At 40.9% G+C, this 13,901-nt stretch overlaps 1 protein-coding gene across 4 annotated transcripts in view; it reads left to right on the plus strand.

Annotated features, from left to right (window-relative positions):
• Window positions 1–7,057: 7,057 nt before the first annotated feature.
• SENP6 (SUMO specific peptidase 6) overlaps window positions 7,058–13,901 on the plus strand; it is a 64,532-nt gene continuing 57,688 nt past the window's right edge. For 3 of the 4 annotated variants that reach the window (XM_072331563.1, XM_072331565.1, XM_072331567.1), the window contains exon 1: window positions 7,058–7,189. In XM_072331563.1, coding sequence (XP_072187664.1) covers window positions 7,138–7,189 — 52 coding nt within the window. In that variant the 5' untranslated portion in view covers window positions 7,058–7,137. Of the gene's footprint in view, window positions 7,289–13,901 lie in introns of all 4 variants that reach the window. The other variant, XM_072331562.1, reaches the window with a different exon arrangement.

Genomic DNA, 13,901 nt, shown 5'->3' on the forward strand with positions numbered 1-13,901 from the left:
GCACAGAGGCTAATTTTGTTATCAATACATCTCTGGAGAAAACTTTATCTTGCTTAGAGCCTTTCAAATATACATCCCATCATTGGACAATTACTGATCACAGAATCAAGGGGGTTGGAAGGAGCCTCAGGAGATCGACTCCAACCCCTCTGCTAAAGCAGTTCTGTACAGCAGGTTGCACAGGTGGGCATCCAGATGGGTCTTGAATGTCTCCATAGAAGAGGACTATTCTAGCAGACTCTCCAGGCAGCCTGTTCCTGTGCTCTGTCATCCTTACAGCAAAGAGGTCCATCCACATATTAATACCAAACATCCTATGTTCAGGTTTTAACCCATGGCTCTTAGATTTCTATGTGTATGATAGTAATTCATACTTCAAATAAGGAATGTAAATAACAACTTCAGAAATAGCAATAAACATCCACAACTCTCTGACAGTGAAGATGATGCCACAGAATGACATCCTTCCTCTTGTGAGTGAGATGAAGAAGACTGAGAAGAACAAGGGCTTAAGCTCTGACACAGATGTCAAGATCTTATGCATCTCTTGGACTTGTATTCCAATTTCCTGTTCTTGAGAACAAATGGAAAATTCTGATGTCAAACTACAGTTTTGTTCATCTTCAAGAGAATAGCTGGCATACAGGATAACTAGGGAGAAAATGCAAGTGATAATGACCCTAATAAGGCTTTATCCATTGTCCTGCATGACATCTTAAAACTGAACTAGAAAAAACAGTCTGAAAATACAGCAGTTTTTTCAGTGAGCCTGAGAAAGGCATTTGATTTTGTGCTGTTTTGTGCTAGCCATAATTCTGCTTGTACTTCCACTGTCAGTCCACAAGTGTTATAAGCCCCTAATGTAACAGGATTGAGTTTGTAGTGATCTGGAGAGATTAAGGGAAATAGTCTAAAACCAGCAAGATAGTATGTAGTGATGGCAAGTAATCCTAGATTTCAGAAGGAGAATTCAAACAAACTACTCCAAAATGAGATATACCTGGCAATGGAACAACAGAATGGAAAAGGGACAAGAAGTCCTACTGGATTACAAACTGATGATGATCTAACTGTGATTTTGTTGAAAATATTTCAGGCCATGTTAAGGGGAATTGCAGTATGTCAGAAGCAGGTGGCAGTCATTCTGCTTTACTTGACTTTAGAGAGACCTACATTAGTACTGCGTCCTGTTTGAATGTCCCACTTTAAAATGGAGGCAAGTTAAATGAACTCCAGATAGAAGATTAAAAATAATAAATGAAGGAAGGCTGAAGGAATTGTAGAAGAGAAAAGGCTGAAAAAATGCAACCGTTTTCCCCCAGTATATAAAAGTTGCTCAGTGATCTCCAGTTAAGGTAGAAGAAGAAATTTCCTTGTAGAAAAGATAATTCAGGTTAATACTAGGAAAAAATATCATTTGTGGATACTGAAGATCGATCCCAGACATTCACCAGAGACGACATAAGCCTTTTTAACTTAGCTGTCTGCCAGAGGACAGACTAAATGGTCCCTTTACATCTTTCAAATCCTTATTGTGTGGGTTCTGTTCTTTGCAGTGTAGTTATTGCCACATATACTTTTACTGATTCCACTCCACAGATGAGACTGAATGCAGTACAACCACTGAAGTACACAGACATAAACATCCATCATCATAGTCCAGATCTCTCATCAATTTTGTGCAGTGTGGAACAGATTTTGGAGGTTCTTCTGATGAGAGAGAAATTTGTTGGAAACAAACTCAGTGTCTTTGCGAGCATCATATGAACACATACACTGACCATTGGTAGGATGTAGTGATTTTTTTTTTGCTCTGCTTTTATTCTGGTTATGACACAACCTGCTTTTTTGTTGCTTTTTATTATGTATTTCTGCTTGTATGCATACAGGTTAATATTTGATGTTTTACATGTCCTGGATGTATTTTAATTTTAGAACCATAATTAAGATATATACAGAAGTTACCTACATATAATATAGTACCGTTTGGGGAAAGATTGCTTCAATTGCTCTGAAACATAAGTATTCTTAAAACCTTATGGAAATGGAAATCTCATGAAACAGGCAGAGGAAAGGTGATCTTCCCCCAGCATGTGTGATCATGCTGAAAGAGTTTCAATCATGTATTTTCTGTTTATAACACACATTTGTTTAAATGGGATAGCTTAAAAATCTCGAGGTAATGATGTGCTTAAAACTATTTTAAAGTTGACTTGGGTATATACCTTTGATCTGAAAAGCAAAAGATTAGAGACAGGATCCGACACTGTATGCGCATACATAGCATGTATTGGATGTGGGATGTTTTTGGATGCCTTAAGGAAATGGTTTTAAGTTGAAAGAGGGTAGATTTAGGTTGGATGTTAGGGGGAAGTTCTTTACTAGGAGAGTGGTGAGGTCCTGGAGCAGGTTGCCCAGGGACGTTGTGGATGCCCCATCCCTGGAGGTGTTCAAGGCCAGGTTGGATGGGGCCCTGGGCAACCTATCTAATAAACATGGAAGTTTGGTGGCCCTGCCAGGCAGGAGGGTTGGAGCTTCATGATCCTTGAGGTCCCTTCCAACCCGGGTCATTCTGTGATTCTGTGAAGTAGCAGTTTGTGCTTTCATTTTTATTATGGAAATTTTTTTCTCTAATTTTGTTTTCCTGATTATGTAGTCTTTGAGTTTTATTTTTCATTATATAGTTGCATTCATTATTTTCTTGTTGTGCATATCCCATGCTACTTGTGTGAAGAAATGCAGTGTTTTACATTTCACTCCTTTTACATCAATTAGAACTTCTGTTCTTTTAGTCAGATCAGGAAATAGTTCAGCTCAAAGACCGATGAGAACAGATGTATGATGTTGGCTAATCATAAAGCTTGGATTGCAACCAATAGATATATTTGATCAGTTTGTATGCAGAAACATATTAAAATATTACAGCAAAAAATATTAGAGAAAGGAAAAAGATTATTTAAGATTAAAAACATAGTCGCTACATGAAGCTTACAGCAAGTAAGTGAATCAAAATATACAGAAATATATATATATATACAGTTTGAATATACCCGTGAAGTATATGCTACCCTTTTACCATTCCCACAGTTACTATCAAGTTTTATTGATAATGATCAATCACATCAAAATAAGCTGTAAAGTAATTAAACAATGTAATTACTGAAGAATAATGAAAAATACAGAAAATTATCCCAAGTATTTCAGATGGGATATCATCATATCATAGTATCATAGTATCGTGCGAGTTGGAAGGGACCTTAGAGATCATCGAGTCCAACTCCCGGGATTCGAACCCTCTAGTGTAGCAGAGCAGCAGTTTTACCCCTTGCGCCACAAGGGGGATTCGAACCCGGGCCCTCTGGTGTTGCAAGCGGCAGTTCTAAGACCGTGCGCCACCGGAGGATATTTTACATTCAAGTTAGAAATCATCATTCCTTCTTTTGTATGACTCCATGTATAAGTTTGAAATTATTGTCTTCCATAAAGTTTCACTTTTGCTCAAAATCACAGCTCTAGCTTAGGAGAGGTACAGTCTCACAGTAGCTGTGCACGGTTCTGGGCTGTGCACCACACTCCCTCCTGTAATCCTGACCCTCCAGAAAGAAAAGTTAATTAAAGCACTTTACTGAGGCTGCTGAAGCTGCGCATACTTTCCCAACAGTCTTTTATACCAAAAACTCACACTTTGATGCTGAATGAGACATAACTTTTTCAGTCCAATACAACTGCTTGATGTCAGTGTCCAACAAGAGAACACACAGATTTAATGCAAAATTGTTTCTCTCTGAATGATTCTGATGCAGTAATGACTAAGAAGGTACAGCGGATACTTAAGCAAAAGCCACAGCAATGAATAACAAGATTTTTATTTTCAAAACACTCGTGACACTAACAGAAAATCTAATAGATGTCTGTTTATTATGTTTGTTCTGCAAGAACACAGCCTTGCAGTTTGAGAGCCTGGACAGATTTGAAAGATGTGGTTCTTTCAAAGGAAAGATTTAAGAGGACATTTCAGACAAGGTCCCGATGATCTTTCGCAGGCTATAATTATTTACTGTGTACTCAACAAACTATCTATGATGTCAAAATTTAACAAAAAACCTCCAAATCTCGATGCGTTGTCATAGACAATGGGTACTTTTCCATCTGGGAATATTCTGGAAGAGTAAATACATCTGATTTTGCTTTCAAAATGCATAGAGGAAAAACAGGCATCAGCTCATAAAGACAGAAGAAAAATATACATATATATTTAATAGAGGATATAGATGGTGCATCAATAATACATTCAAAGAACAGTTCCAAAAGCAGCAGTGGCAAAAACTGAAACATAATTCAGTCCGTAATCATTATTTTCTAAATGGCATTACTGTTAAGCAACTGAAATTTGTAGTCTGCCAAATGGGTTCGTGGACTGTAAATTACAAAGATTTGATTCAGAGTACCTATAAATTCCCTAAAACATCTCTATTTGTTGTATGTAACAGTAAAACAAAATAAGTGATGTATACAGCCAGAACTATAGAAGTTGTAAAAATGTAACCCCGATTCTATTTTATTTCTAAAGTAAGGAAATAGAATTTGGAGGAGTAACGTTCCCTGTTTCATTGGCTAACCTTACAAAACTACAGCCAAGACAAGAACTAATTGTGAGAGAATCAGAAATATAAAGAAGAAAGGCATTTTTTTTGTCATTTCAGTACTAAGTCATCTAATTCGTATTTATTAATAATGAGTTTTAATGCAGGAAGAGAAGGAAAAATGAGATTTGTAAGACAAAATAAGAATTTCTCTTCATCTAGGGTGGTCATCAGCTTTTCACTCGATGCAGTGCCTTGACAACACAGCAATGCAAATGTAAATGTTTGTAAATTCAGGATCTTAGATTATATCCTGGGGTTGTCAAATGTCCATACTGAAAATGGTCAACTTCTAGGGGTTGCTAGAGGCCAGGAAGTCACGAGTTGCTCTATTTTGTTCCTGGGTTTTTCCTCAGAGAACTCAACTAACATTTGGACTGAAGAAAAACAAAACACACTGTAAATTCTGTATGATTTTCTTCAGCAGGGGTAGGGAATGCTCATTTTCTCAGTGCTCGCTCAGTTCTTATACATGACAAAATCCTGTGGTGCTAAGCAGAGTTAGGAGGCCGGTGGAAAGACTTGGCTCACTTCCCCTTGCACTCCCCACAGATACTTTGCAAGCAAGCAGCAAAAAAAAAACCAACAACAAAACAAACAAGAAAGCTGAGCGTTATAGAATAACTTAATAAAAAGCTTCACGGAAATAAAGGAGAGAAAGATTTTATTACATACTAGCTGCTTGTATCCTATTAAAAGAATGGGGAAAAAAAAACAACACAAAGCACACAACCAACAGAACACTGCAGTCAGATGTAATTTGAGGGCAGCCCTTCTGAAATCAACTGTGCAGCCAGATTAATACTGATCACTTCTTGCAGTGCTATTTATACTTGGATCTTTTAATGTTAGGTTTCTATTAAGCACATATGGTCTTCTGTTTTTTTAATAGCTTTTTTTAATTAGCTTGCAGAGAATTTTCCTAATTCATTTCTGTTTATGATGAATGAAAGAGGAATATTTTGTGATACTTCTTGCATGAAAAGACAATTTTTGTCCTACAAAGATTCTGAGAATGGAGAAGTGTCAATGTGGCAGCACTGATCCAGGTTTTGGAATCCTTATTACAGTATTTTTTATTTTCATTATCTTATTTATTAGCTTTGGCAGTGTAGCGTTCAGGGAGCTGTCTGACATCTTGCGTGTCTTACAGGGCAGCTCTGTGCTTTTATTTGTTTTTCTGCATTTCTTTCCCGTGTCCAAACTAAGCACACTCCCTTACGTGTCTTTAAGCACACTGGCTTATGGTTGGTATCTGCATAGAAACCTCAGGAATGAGAATAATTGAGAAGTCTTGCAGTTTTTCTGTGTCTAACTTTTAATCTTCATATGCGCTAAGCACTTCAACTCAACCTACTTTAGGACTTTATCAGGCATACATATTCTTTAAGTTTCATCAGTTGTGGAAGCTTGCTTTTCAGTAATTGGTCATAAAAAATCCTCATTTCTGCAGTAAAAGCAGCATTAACGGAATGCCAGCTTTAGGAACCTGCAAAATGAAGCTCTCTCTGGTATTTGACAGTTCTAAACGGTCCAAATTTACCTTCTGGTTTTTAAAAGATGTGCATTTGGTAGCTAAGTAAGAGGAAGCCTTTTAAAATATAAATCCCTACATGCTAGCAAATAAGTATATTTTTATCTTAAAAATCACATACATCTCGGGCCATGACTTGCAATTTCCGTATAGTTGCCTTGCCAACGCTGTGCTTTCTGCAGAATCCCAGTTTTGCATTTAAACGTACCTCGGCCACGGAGAAAGTTGATTGACAACGGTCCGTAAGACCTTTGTGGCCCGCTGCCGTATTGTACCCGAGCAGAGGAGGCCAGCAGGCCCCCGTCCTGCGCACTGGGCTCCCTGCCTCTTCAAAGTTCATTCATTTTTACGCAGTCCGATCCACCTCCTCACCTCCAAAAAGCTGCCGCCTCCGATCTGATCGGGGGGGAGCGCAGACCCGAGACATTCCCGGGCGCAGCCCTATTGCGGCCATTTTATCGCCTGGGGGCCGGGGGACGCCGGCGGCCCCGCTCCGCCTGGGGACGGGCGAGCCAGGGTTCCGGGGAGGCCCCGCCGCGCCGTTCATGGAGGAGAGGGGCGGCAGCGCAGCCCGCACCGCTTCCTCGTCCTCCCCTTCGGCTCGGAGGCGCCTCCGGCGGAGCCCCGGCCAGGCCCGTCTCCCTCGCTGGGCGCCATCGGCGGCTGCAGGGCCGGGCCCGGCCGGCATCAGCGCGGGGGGCTGCGGCGGGCGGGCAGGGTGAGGGAGGAGCGGGCGCGCCGCCGCCGCTGCTTTCTCCTGCGCGGGGCCGGAAGGCAGCGCGGCCCGGGCAGCCGTGCGCGCCGTGCGGGAGGAGGGCCGGGCCTCGGCATCGCCGCCGCTGCGGGTCAGGCAGCCTTCCGCAGTGGGGGTGGGTGAGCAGCGGAGCGCGCAGGCCGGGGGAAGGGCCAGGCCCCGCCGCCTCGCTGGGCGATGGAGTGAGGCAGCGCGGCTCGAGGAAGATGGCCGGTGGCGGCGGCGGCGGCGGCTGCAGAGACAGCTTGTTTCTGGAAGGTGCGTGCACGGCTGGCAGGGGGAGAGCGGCCCGTGGGCTGCCTTTCCTTCTGGCAACCGGCGAGGGGCATGGAACGGACCGGGAGAGGAGAGCGAGCGGTGTGTGCACCGGGGGGGAGGAACGGGTCCCCTTGGGGGGACGACGACAATGAGAGGTGCCTCGGTGGCGTGGGGGAAGGGTGGGTGCCGTAAAGGGTGGCTTCGTTTGGTAAAAAGAGACCTGCTCTGGGGGAGGGCTTAGCGAGGGGGATTTCAGTTCTGGTTCTTTCTTTCTTTCTGTAATTCTAGGGGGCGGTGGGAGCGTGGCGCTCTGCTGGCGGGGCAGAGCGCGGTCGGGGCCGGGCACAACGCGGCCGGGAGGGCGGCGGGAGCGGCCGCGGGAGGGCGGGGGCTGCCGGGCCGGCAAGGTTAGCGCGAGGTGAGGGCAGCGCCGCCCGGCCGGCATTGCCTGCCGTGCGCTGCTGCCGGGGCCCGGCCTGGGCTGTGCCCGTTCCCCCCACCGCGCGGCTGGACTGCTTGTGAAATGCTAGAGTAAAGGCCCACGTGGGGCTGAGGTTAATTTGGGGAGGGGGTCGCTTTATTCTTACGTTTGTTTTACAAGCCCGGTGATGAATCTGGCAGCTGCAAATGAAAGGAACCTTTAGCGGTTGTAAAGCCTGGAGTAATTTTTTTTATTTTATTTTTTTTAATTTGCAAGGTTTGGGTTTTTGTTTTTTTCACTGTAAAGCTCTGAATTATAGAGCAAAAAGTACTGAAATTCGAATATGTTTAACTGTTGAATCTTCACATGGTAAAACAAATATTGCAGTCTCTCAGAATCGCTGTAAGCACATAGCTAGATGACACATGCTGATAGCTGCTCAATTTTTACCATGGTGGTAGGTTAAAAAAATACATTGATGAAATAGATGACTTCTCATGAGTATATTTTAAGTCAGATCTAAGTTTAGCAGTTGAGATTTCGTGTGTCTACTGATAGGTATTGTCTTTTGCAGCTTTTATCTTCTTGGGGCACACTGAATTTCATTTATTGCTGGAGGTTCTAGATTGGAATTTCTGCTTAAACAAAATAATACTGTTTTATTTTTGTTCTTCTGAATAATTGTCTGAATTTCCAATGTCCAGAAACCTTCTTGGTCAGTAACTGCTGTCCCATTACCTTCTTTCTGCCTTTAAAGCGTTTGATGGTGAAGCACAGAGGCTCCATTGCAGGCACTGCGTTTTCCTCCCGAACTCTCTCCATTGAATACAGTGAGGATTGTATGCTACTAGATGTGTCAGAAAGACGTTCAGTTGCTGTCTTCTTCTGTGCACCTTGAGTGCAGACTGGTTGGGCAGTGGCTCACAGAGGATAAGCTTCATACGTAATATCCACGTTTCTTATTTTTGAGGTCTCATTTCAGTAGCAGTTACCAGCATGACACTGGGTAGCATCCTTGGAAGTTTCAGTATTGCATGACCAATGGACAGGGTAATCAATCAGTTTTGTGTTTCCCTGTTATTTGGGGTCACGTTAATTTTAGCACTGATTACATGATTGGGTACAAACCCTGAGAGCGTATGGGTGTATTTGCATGCATGGGTTAGGAATCTTGTGTGAAGAAAACATAATGTGGACAGAGGTGGCAAAAATATGAGAGGGTGGACCAAGTCCGGATAGGATAATCATAATGTAGCAGATCTACTAAGAGCAGTTTAACTTTGTACTCATTTGAAGGAGAGAAAAAAGAAGGTTTAAGATGTCTCTTAGGAGGCTCTTAGAAGGGAAGGTTGACTTCATAAGGAAAAATAAAGGTATCTAAGATATATGTATGTAGATTTTCTAGCAGTCTTTAATCTAGAAAAACATGACAGCATGTTAGATTAACCTGATGATGTAGATTAACCTGATGATGTAGAACAACCATTATTTAAAGATTGAATTTTAGACAAGCATGAGAGTGCCAGATTTGTGAAACAAGTACAGCGTGGACAAGAGCAGGGATAAAAGTGTGTTGAGTAGGGGGCATGACAACAACTACTGCAAGGCTGTCATTACTGTGTGAGCCTAGACTTCTACCTATACTTAGTCTGAGTGTGTATGGTCTGCAAAAGCAGCAGGGTCTGCAAAGCAGCAAGTAGCAGTTGTTTATGACATGTGTTTTGGAAGGTTGGAAGAAGGAAAACTGAGAATTCCTCTGTCCATCCCTGCCATTAATGTGCGAGAAATGCAGTTGTGTCACTGTAATTGCACTCAGTCTAATAGAAACGTGTGTCTCTGTGTGTGTGTGTGTGTGTATATACACACGTCTATACAAAGAAAATTCGGATGCTGTCAAACTTGTGTTGACTATCAATCTGACAAAATAATCATGCAGTTAAAAGAAATTATTCCTTGCAAGAATGATATCCAGAATTTTGGTTTGGATAACGAATGTCCAGTAAGATACTGTTTTTTTTTTTTATTATTATTTTATTATTTTTTTTATTTTTATTTAGTGTAATAGATATTACTATGAAGAAATGTGGTTCTCATTCTGTTGCCGAAGTGTTTCCTTTTAATATTTTTATTATTTCATTCTCCAGTAAAAACAAAGTAGTCTTTCTGGATTAATCCTATACTGATTTATCTACTGTCCTTCTGGTAATGCTGTTGTTCAGTGGTGTGATTCATACAGATATTCATTTTGGCCAGTTTTTCTGTATTATTCTGCTGTATGTTGGACAGACTGTCTTACGGAAGATGTGAAAAAGGTCCTTAGAATGATAATGTCTGTCTCTTTAAAGCTGTATTCATTATCCTTCTGCTCCTAGTTTTTAGTATCGATAAGATATTGTATATATTGGTATACGTGACCACCTGCATGCTTACTTTCTTTGTAATGTTGGGACACTTAAAATTCAAAAGAACTGATAGTACCATGTTATTTGTTATTTAAGATACTTAGAATAACTAAAACCTTTTCCTTGTTTTCTGGATTTAGTTTCCTCCAATAAGTTTTAGTCATGGGTGGAAAGTGCAGAAATTAATGCTAACAAAGTAGGCCCTGTGCACAGGAGTTCTTTTCTGTTTTGGAGGACCAGAAATTTGATGAGCAGAGATTTACATCTGTGGGATTTCATGTGCTTTTCACCTGGTAGTCAGACATAAAATGTAAAGCAAGGATTGACGTGTCTGTTCAGATTTAGGGCAGGGCAATGTTCAGTGCTTGCTGTAGGAGCGAAGAGTACTATTGATCATTTCCCCTGTGGAAAAATTTGGGGAACTCTGTTTTATTCTGCCACTTTGAATGTTATTGAGCTACGAGGAAATTGCCTGTTACCTATTACAGAAACATAAAGAAACTTTACATTTAAGGCTGGAGACCAGAAATGATGAACTTTAAGGTATTCCGAAACACATTTATTTTGCAGAAGAAAAGAGAATGCTTTTATTCCTTCCTGTTTTCTTTTTTCAGCCTCCCTGTAGTTACAATAGTGATACCGAGAGCTAATTTTGAAGTTTCTGTTGCAGGACCTCCTCTCTAAGGAATGTGGCCAGCCTCTACCTTCAGAGCTGCTGAGAGACTTTGGTGCAATCATGACAGGAATTTGCACAATTTTCATTCCATTTTCTTGGCTACAAGTTTCCTAATGGCAGTAGAGAAAACTACTTGGATTACCCATTAGTAGCAGCAGCAGGAGAAGCTTCAGTAATCAGAGGACTCCAGAAAGCTGCTTGGTTTTTCGTTCAGCTTGCGTGTAAAGAATGAGCTTCCCAAAATCAGAGGTTGAGGGCTTGTGTGTTTTCTTAAGGAAAGCTGAAATTCTGAAGCAGCACAGAAACACACAGTCTGTGTATATTACTGTATAGACAGAGTGGTGCCATTTGAAGTGATGGTCAGTCTTTCCTGCTTGTTCGTTATTTTTACCTTTGTGTGAAATATCTGATGAGAATAATACAAATTAGGAAGGCATAGCAGAGTTTGGATTTGGGTAGAATGCTTGATGATTTTCCACCTGTTATGACTCTTCTCTTATTTGTTTTCTCTCAGTAGTGAACTTACTGTCTTAAGTGTCTCCACTGCCGTCTCTGATGCTTTTTTATGACTTCATGGAGATAGATATTAGCTTGGAACTGAAGAAATGTCGTTCATTTCCTTCCATGTCTTTTTCAGAATCTGAACTGCTTTATGCTGTTGGGCTCCTCTCTGGTCTCCATCAGTCCCATCAGTATCTGGATATGTTCCATTCCTTTCTTCTGTTTGGTTGTGGGTTTTTTTTGGGGGGGTGGAATGATTTTCTACCTGAAAGTGCGGCATTCATGATACTGATGCCTTTCTTATGTCTCTCTGTCCTCAGTCCCATTCACAATTTCTTCATGGCACTGTGTCTGTCTGTCTCAGTCTGTTGTTTCAGTGTTTCTTGCAAGGCTTTTAAGAACAGGAAACCTCATTCCCTTAAGTAATGTTTGCTGCTAGGAATGAGTGGGGTGATCTTCAACCACTGGTTGAGAATTCTCTCTCAGCAAAATTAAATAGAAACTGTGTCCAAACCGTCTTATTTTTTGTATGTATCAGTCTAACTTGAGTGGCTTTTTTGTGATGGGAACATCTATTATTTGGTACAAGAGTAACTGCCTTGTGCAGGAGGTTTCATCTACTTTTGTTGGGGTTTTTTGGCACTTGGGTTTGATAGGAAAGCATTAGTCTGCCCTCAGAGAAAGTCTAGAAATTCTACTGTTTTTCTGTGAAGGAAAAAAAGAAACCACAAGTGGGAACGTTCTTAAAAGAGATCATTGCACTCTTTGTGTAAGTAAAAATAATAGTAATGATATAATAATATTATCAACAAGTGATTGATGGGTAGGTTGATGTGAACGGGAATGTTTAGGTATTGGAACAGACTGCCCAAGGAAGTGCATTTTTCTTGGACTTTTTCAAGAAAAGATGAGGTGTGGCACTGAGGTATGTGGGTTAGTGGACGAGGTGGTGATGGGTTGATGGTTGGACTGGGTGATCTTAGTGGTCTCTTCCAACCTTAATGACTCTGTGAAGGATAAATCAATGTTTTGCACATACCTTGCTTGCACAAATACTTTTATAATAAGGCTACATGGATATTTTAATGTTTTGCTTCTTGTTTTTGTGCAAGGACAAAAAACATAGTGGATCGTTAATGCTGTGATTTCAACAACTACCTTGTTATTTTTTTTTACTATTGTTTCTAATAAGATCATGGATTTCAATACAGTATCAGACTTCTTTTTTTATAGAGCTTTAGTTGTGTCTATAATTGAGCTAACTGAAGGATGTCCAAGCACCTTGTGGTCCTATGAAGTGAAACTAAGTGCCAAACTCAACTTGTTGCTTTTAAATATTGTTTTATAAGTGAGGGGTTGTTGGTGTTTTTGGTTTTCTTTTGAGTCATCTTCCATCATTTTGTCTCCTTCCTTTCCTCTAATATCTTTTGAAGCCTTTTGTTTGCAGAGGAGTAGAGGTAAATAGCAGGAAACTTTGTGAAGCATGCACACTTTTCCTAGAAGTGAGAAATCAGGAATCAATATCTTTGAAGCAAAAGTTTCCTGTGCTTCCTCAGCATGGCTCATTTTGCTATTAAGTGATGTTGGGCACTGGTTGAGAAGTCAGAGTTAGAATGGCTGGATAATTCAGTGCACGGGTCAGGGTGTGCACATGCATGTGTATGTGCACTGCAGAAAGGAGCGAAAGAATGTGCATGAAAGCTGAAGATACAGCAGGAGGCTGAGAAAACAAGATAAAAAATGGAGATGCTGTAGTGGGGGAGGCTGTAGAGGTATAGGGGCAACTAGAGGGCAAATATAATTATTCTCCTACTTATTCTAGAAGATACTTCCATTGGGAGAAAAAGAGGTTTGGAATATTTCTTGACCTCAGTTTCATTGTCTATAGGGTTTAAAGTTTGAGGTTTTTTTAAGGTAGGATTGTGTTTCGTAGTTTGAAATCTTCCCTGATGCTCTCTGTTGGTTCTTGCTGAAAGTAAAAAAATATATTTTTATTATCTTTACTTATTACATAGAAATGAATACTGCAATAATTTTTCTTATTTATTTTTTAAAAAGCATGTCTTAAGCTTTCTGTTACTGTTTTCAGAGCAGCAGCAGAGAATGTGTAGTGCTTTTAGGTGATACTGTTCTTAAGCTGTGAAGTCGAAGTTTGTGTCTTGTGTTGGCCAAATTGGGTGCTTGCAAATGCTGTGGTCGGAGGAGTAAATGGCACTTGCCTTCCTAGGTGCTGTGCAGCCCATGTTGATAGATACACAGTTAATTAGCAGGTAATATATATATATTTTAGTCTTTTCACAAATATAGGCTAAAATATGGTTTTGATTCTGCTTCTGAGGTCAGTAAAATTCTTGGCTTTTAGGAAATGTGGCAAAGATAACGAGGTATTACCCAGTGACTTAAAATTAAATCATGTTTGATTTGGTCACTCAAATTAGGCTGTCTCCTCTATGAGGACAGGCTGAGAGAGCTGGAGCTCTTCAGCCTGGAGAAGAGAAGGCTCTGGGAAGACCTTAGAGCAGCTTTGCAGTACCTGAAGGGAGCCTACAGGAAAGCTGAGAAGGGACTTTTATAAATGCAGGTATTAACAGGATGAGGGGGCCTTAAACTGGAATGTGTATATGCTAGATATTTGGAAGAAATTCTTTACTGTGAGGGTGGTGAGACACTGGAATAGGTTGCCCGGAGAGGTTATGAATGCTTCTTCCGTAG

The sequence above is a fragment of the Excalfactoria chinensis genome, chromosome 3, assembly GCF_039878825.1.
Source record: "Excalfactoria chinensis isolate bCotChi1 chromosome 3, bCotChi1.hap2, whole genome shotgun sequence".
In the NCBI taxonomy this organism is placed as follows: domain Eukaryota; kingdom Metazoa; phylum Chordata; class Aves; order Galliformes; family Phasianidae; genus Excalfactoria; species Excalfactoria chinensis.